At 45.1% G+C, this 7071-nt stretch overlaps 1 protein-coding gene across 1 annotated transcript in view; it reads left to right on the top strand.

Annotated features, from left to right (window-relative positions):
* Positions 1 to 5864: 5864 nt before the first annotated feature.
* LOC115831866 (NACHT and WD repeat domain-containing protein 2-like) overlaps positions 5865 to 7071 on the top strand; it is a 110858-nt gene continuing 109651 nt past the window's right edge. The window contains exon 1 of the mRNA XM_030801278.1: positions 5865 to 7060. Within this exon, the coding sequence (XP_030657138.1) occupies positions 6910 to 7060 (151 nt within the window). The 5' untranslated portion in view covers positions 5865 to 6909. The remainder of the gene's footprint in view (positions 7061 to 7071) is intronic.

The raw sequence follows: 7071 nt of genomic DNA, 5'->3' as shown, positions 1-7071 counted from the left end.
AAAGTTATGTGGGGGTATGTGTGTGTGCATGACTGTTCTCGCACAAGAGAAAAAGAGAGATGCAAGGGAAAGACATGTTCTTGTTGCTGAGAAAGAACCAGAGATGAGATCTGGAAAATCAGTAAAATAATGTCCATTTTTCCCAAGGACATCTCTTATTCCTGGTTCCAATTTGTCTTGAGACTCAATTGTTTTCTGGCCATGTGTTCTGCATAAACTCCTGTATTCTGAAAAGAAACTTGTTGGTTTTGGTTATTTGCCACTAAAAAATCTTGACTAATGCAGGAATAGATCAGGATCTATAGATCAAATAGGTTAGCATCTCTTAAAATGTTATATATAATTATATTTTATAATAAAATATATGATAAAATATGTAAATAAAAAGATATATTAATATACATTTTTATAATAAAAAAGCTACACTATATTTATTTGGAGAGGAATAAAGCCATTCTCCTAAATTTTAAGTTTGTTCTAAATCTTTCAAATGATAGCGGAATGATCTTCCCATACTTATCAAGAAGTGACAGGAGTTAGGAATTTAAAACCTGTTTTTGAATCATTTGATTTGTAAAATGTTTCTCGAGGCTTCAACACAATATAATTGGCTGCCTATCCTCTTCTTTGAACTGAATGTAAATGACCTGTCAATTTCTGCATATGGCTTTCTAAATTTAGGCGATAAGATAATTTACATTTACAAGGGGTAACCCAAGAAGATGCATAGTGCAACTCTATAACTAATTCAGGCTAAAGGATTGTGATGGAGACTATTATTTGGTGAAGAAACAAATCCTATTAAGTAATAAACATAAAGCATAACTATAAGAATGGTGAGAAAAGGAAGATGGCAAAGTCATAGTAGTTTTTCAGAAAGTAGAATCCAAAGAAATATATTTAGAGACTGTTACAGAATCATCATCTATATTGAATTTTTGCAGAAAATATGCAAATTGCAAAAATATGCAAATAAAAACACTTTATCCCATTAAAGTATTTTGAAAAGAAAAGCAAATTCAAAATACACTCAAGCTTCATACTATTCTAGCTAAGTACAAGCATTTAAAAAATAAGAAAACAATGATTGACCTGGACAATATATTTAAGATATTTGGGCCATGTCAATATAGAGTACTGTAAAGAGAAGATTTCCTTCTTATTCATGTGGATTTAGTGTTACATGATGAAAAGACTCCATCTAGCATAATGGTGAGATAAATCTGGTTCACATTCTACCTTTGCCAACTTATTAGCTATCTGAATTTGGACAAGTCATTTAAAGTCTCAGCCTCTTGTACTTATCTACAAAACTGAGTTGTTAGCAGAATTAAAAGATGTGGAAGTTAGGTTCTGCTCAATAAAAATTTTAGAGTCAAAGTAAATAGGCATGTAGCTAACATTGCCATCCAAGTAGAGTGTTTTATACCCTATATTACTTGGTTTGCCTACCCACCAGTATAAATTTTATAGAGAAGTGCAAATGATTTTTAATCAATTCGGCTAAATGTATATTGTTATACGTTGGCAGCCACGTGGCATATTATAAATGATCTACGGCTTCGTGTTCAGAGATCTAGTTTTGACATTGGCTCTGCTATCCAGCAACTGAGTGAACCTAAACATGCCACTAAAATCACTTGAGCTTCATATCAAAAATTGGAGAGGAGAGGGAAATAATGTTAATGCAGAACCTATTTCAGAAGGTTAGAATAAAAGTAAATGAGCTAACATGTATGAAAGTGCTTTGTAAAAAGCAACTCTCCAAATAAGTGTCAGATGATGAAACACGCAAGAGGAGGGTTTTGTAAGGTACTGTATTTGAGATTGTCATGAAAGAGAAGAAAAAAAAAAACAACCTTGGCAATTACAAAATGAAAATAAAATATTTAATTTAGAAATACAAAATAATCTACAAACTTTTACTTCAAACTTCTTTAACTTTCTTCTACTTTATGTGGCATGCATAGTGCTCTCATAGCAACGTGTTTAGAAGGTTGTAAGAGGAAGGCTGCTCAAAAAATACATTACGCAGATTTGGAAGGGGGTGGAGGTAAAGTTAGAATTTCTGAGTCATGAAAACATCAGATAGCGCTTTCTGAAAGGTGTAACTTTATTTAAAATTGTGCTGCTGTGAATTCTATCATGCCGCAGACACCTCTGAATCAACAATCTCTGTTGGCAAATTGTTATGCTGACAAATTCTCACAAAGACTGAAAATTTCCATTTTGTAAACAAATAAGTGGGTTCCTAATGATCTAGCTTACCACCTGGAATTTTGAAAAGTGGAGCCCCGGCTTGAGTGACCCTGAATAATCTATTTCTCGCATTAGCAAAGCAGATTCAATTATTTATCACCCAAATCAGAGAGTCACTGTATGAATGTAATATCAAGTCTGATACTCTTCGTCAAGCTAGGGAAGCAAGAACAGCACATCACTGACTTCACTGGCTGGAGTCCCTAAGATAGTAAGAGTGGCATGATGTGCTAAGGTGGTCTTCTTCATAACACTAGGGGCTCTATTTCACTTCTATCCACAACAGAACAAATTTATTTCATGGAAGAATGATCCACAGGTTTCCTGACCAGGATATTTGATGTACACACATGGGAATGCACCTGCAGACAAATACAGGTTGGGTGATGGGCACTCTTTCTGCTGGGTCACAGTCAGTCACAGGGGCTCTGATTTTGTGCCGTTTGATCACTACCCCCAGCATCTACGAGGAATGAACTGGACATGTGACATAGCCATATAGCTATGAAAAATCATCAGCCATCACAGTGAAGGGAAGTAGGTGAGATACACGTGCATGCCATAGACTTTGGAGCAAGCAAAGTGCACATATGTGACAAAAGGTAATGTATGCACATAACAAAAGATATGCAGGAACAGTAGTGTCCAAGAAGGGATGTCAGACTTGGAGATAGGAGGTGCTGGGCCCAGACCTTGGATGTAGTGCGATTAAATGAGATGCCTATTAAAAGCCTAACACCAGGTCTAGAATATGGGAAATCCTCATATGTCGGTATTATTAGGAAGTAATTTTCTTTCCACTCATTTAATAAAATTACAATTTGGGCATCACCTACATATTAAAGGGGGTTTCATTTCATGATCACAGGCTCCTTCTATCTCAGTGAGTAGAATGAACCTAGTGGTAATTTTACCTTTGGGCACCCTTGTTTTATAAAGAGCTAGGTCCCATTGTTTTATAAGGATAAGGCACCTCTCTAGCCTACTAATTGGTGGTAGGGTGAGAGAATGGAGAGGGGAATGCTTGTTTTTGATCACAGTCTTGGTCCCAGGCTCGTTTCTCATGTACTTTCACCTTCCTCTTTCTAGATGCTTTAAATTCTCCAGCCCATGTCTGGGATGGTACAGATTTACCTGTGGTCTCATGAAGAAAGAGCAGGACCCAAAAGAAACAAGGAATCTGGATGTGTTTGTCATCAGATCAACAACCTAGAAGTTGGAAGGTCTAGTCCTGTGTGATCATGCAATGATCTTCTTTCCTATCTAGAAAGCAGAAATGATATCCAGCCTTCCACACCTGTGAACACAGGCCTGAGCACCCATTGTCCAGGTTAACAAAGATGTCCTCAAGGGCCAGACCTGAGAAAAATTAGAAAATAGAGGTGGTATGTTGCAACAAGCACTGGAACAGAAGCCGTGATACCTGGATCCTGGCTCTGCCGTTAACTTGTTATATGACCTTGAACAAGTCATTTCACTTGTTTTGAGTCTTGGTTTTGAGTCATTTGACTTGGTTTGAGTCATTTCATCTTTTGAGCCTTGGTTTTCTTGTGTAAAATGTTTTACACATACGAAATGTTATTACATTTTACACATAAGAAAACCAAGTCTCAAAAAAGTGAAATGACTTGTTCAAGGTCACATAACTCATTAATGGTAGAGCCAGGATCCAGGTATCACGGCTCCTGTCATGGTTCAAAAACTCCCAGTATTTACTGACAAGAAGAAAACGTTTAGAAAATATTTTAATCAGATATAAAAAAAAAGTTGTCTTGAAAATCAGGGTCAACCTTCCACAATTATGCCCCCTCCCTCTCATTTGTCTCTCATTCTTTCTTTCTCATTCCTCAGGTTAAGAAATAAATCTAAATTATTTATCATGAAGTGTTACCACCATAGGTAACACCTCCTTTATTGGCATTTGTGTGCTAAGAAATCAATATCTGGTGTTAGGATGTCAGATGCTTGCAAGCTGAAGAATGTGGAGGAAGATTGTTTTTGCATGTACATGCGTGTGTGTATGTGTGTGTGTGTGTGTTTTGAGGGAGGTGAGTAATTGGTATCCTCCTTAGGTAGAATACTCCAAAGACAGCACCCTCTTTAGCTGAGGCAAGGCTGGTTGTGCAGAGAGCCTTTTACAGCGTGGCCCACAGACAATGTGAAATTCTGTCTCCTCTGCAGCCTTGGTCTGCAGTGACACTGGCAGATGCTAAACTTCGGCCTGTCTAGAACAGTTAATTAGGTTATAGAGGCTGCCAAAAATCCCAAAGTCATCCAAAGAAAATGCAACACTGAGATCTGAAGCAAAGGTCAGAAGACACAAACACTAATCCTATTTCTAAGAAGAGAGAAACAAAGAAGTAAGAGAAAAAAGAAAGGCAGGAAGGCAGGTCCCTGACAATCTGGCAACTTCTAATCAATCTTTTATAAACAATATTGAGATCAGGCATAAAGTGATCCTAGCTCTTTTCTCCAGTAATAGATACTGTATATTCATACACGATGATATGCAATAAACACCGCATATTCATGACCTTTCCACAGCTCTCAGTCCATACCTCTTGGGACAATAGAGGATCTTTCAGGGACCCCCTTCTTGCTGAGAACATTTCCACCCGAGAATGAGTCTGGAGTGAAGAAATTGAATCAATTAAATAGCTGGGTATGTTCAAGCCTTCTTTACGGGTTGCATCAAATTATCACAAAGTAAGAACTGCTGCTGTCTGCCCCCTGGTTCTCAGGAGTGGAGAGGCAGCCTTACAAACCTAGAGACCCAATTCTTCCAAAGAGGTTACCCCAGAACGTGTGTGTTGGGGCTGGGGTAGGGTAAAAAAATGAACAGCAGTGCATAGGACTTCACTGCCACCAGCAGGCCCCAGAGGAAGTGCAGGCCCAGAGGAGGCCGGGCTGCTTAGATTAGGAGCATCCAGGCAAGAAGAGAACACTTGCGTCTGAACTGCCTCACCCGGTGCACACCCACCCCTTCCCCAATCTCAGAGATTTGGAAAAACTGTTCTTCTTCCCTAAAAGACAGGTGTTCCTGCCCAAAAGCCCAGAAAAAGTGATTTAGAGACTAAACTGCAATTAAGGCTACAAACACTCCCTTCTCCCGGCGCCCTTGGCCCCCAACACAATTAGACTTTATTTTGCGAGGTCTTCGTTCCTGTCCTGGCTTATGCAGTATTTCCATGGGTGCAGTGGAGTGGAAGGGAGACGGTGATTTTACATCTGGGTCCCTCTGCGTCTCATGTCACCTAGGACGTGGACTGGACCCCTGTGCCGTCCACCTTGAGCCGGGAACCCGAGGACGGCCCCGCGTCCGCTGTGGCCGCCCTGGATCAGCTTCAGGTGGAGCTGATCTACGCGTGGCACTGACTTTGAAAAGCGGCTGAAGCGCACACAAGAAGCTCCTGCCCACAGCCCGCTCTGATTTCTCGCACCCGGGTCCCAATCCACGGCCACTTGCACTTTGCGTAACGTTGCGCAGGGGGGCGCTCCAGAGAACCCACGCCCTCCCGCCCGGCCCAGGTGCGCACCGGGCCGCGCGGGGCTCCAGCAACCTGGCGGCCGACGGGCCCAGGAGCTGCTAGGCAAGCAGAACAGCCGGTGAGTGCACCTTGATGGGAGCAGAAAGGCCCCGTAGGAGCCTTGGAGGCCTCGGAGGAACTACCCGCGGAGATCCGCTCCCGGAAAGGTTCCGGGACCACGCGGCGAGGAGCACGTGAACGGCGCAGCTTGGCTATAAAAACCCCCGCTCAGGCGCGCGTGGGGAGCAAGCGGAGCGGCAGGACGCTGCCACCTGCGCCAGGAGAGATAGGGATGAAGCGATCGTCCCTCCAGGACGCCAGAGACAATCTGGAGACTTGATGCTTCAAACTCTCCGCGTCTGGCTTGGGGTTGTGTGTGCGTCGAACTTTGAGGCTGGATTCCCTGCACTTGGGCAGAGACGCGCAGACGCCCGCGCGTGTGGATTCCCGAAAATTCTCAGGGCTTGTGTGACCTTTAGGAGAGTTGGAGGGGGCGTAGTAGAAATCTCAGGCTAATTGACTTCTTGTCCTCCACCACTGAGGCAGCCAGTAGCCCTCGGCTGTCCACAGAGGAGCCAGGGAGGCCCCTGCGCACCCCCGAGGCCCCCGCGCCCAAGCCCCGGCCGTCCTCTAAGCCGCAAGTTATTTCTGCGCCCGAGAGAGGCGGGCTGGGATAAAGTCGGGACGCCGTCTCGTACATAAAGTTTCATCTGCTCTCCTCGCTCGCACGATCCCCGCCGCCTGGCGGCCCCCTCCTCCCACGGCGGGCGCGGGCGGGGAGATGGCCGCCGGCGCTTCCCGGCGCAAACGGGCGCTGCGCGCGTAGCCGCCGCCACGCTGACCTCCCGCTCCGGCTGGCTGCTGCTCTGAGCCCTAGCAGCGGGCGAAGGCGGAGGCCCAGAGGGGCAGGAGACCGCCGCGAAAGGGGCCCGAGGGTCCGTATGGCTGCTCCTCGCCGGTGGGTGCTGTGCGCCACGGAGCTCGCCAGCGGCGCTTCGGGCTCGGAACGGCTCTGAGCCGCGCCGCCTGCTGAGATCTACGCGGCCGTTCCGTGGAGCCGCGGGCAGGAACCCCAGGAGCAGGAGGTGGCGGCGGCGGCAGTGGCTGTTCCTCCCAGAGGGCGATGTGGCCGGCCGGCGCGGGCACCAAGCTGCCCTGTCCCCGAGACTCTGCGCTCCGGCGGGCGGCTTTCTCTGGGAATCTCACGGCCCTGCCCTCTCACCTCGTGCCCGCCGGCCGCAGCGTCCGAGTCTTCATCAGCGCCAACCCTGAAGGTACGTCCCTC

Source organism: Nomascus leucogenys, chromosome 20 (assembly GCF_006542625.1).
Source record: "Nomascus leucogenys isolate Asia chromosome 20, Asia_NLE_v1, whole genome shotgun sequence".
Taxonomy (NCBI): Eukaryota; Metazoa; Chordata; class Mammalia; order Primates; family Hylobatidae; genus Nomascus; species Nomascus leucogenys.
The sequence above is the reverse complement of the archived record's forward strand: the minus strand, read 5'-3'. Positions and strand labels throughout refer to the sequence as shown.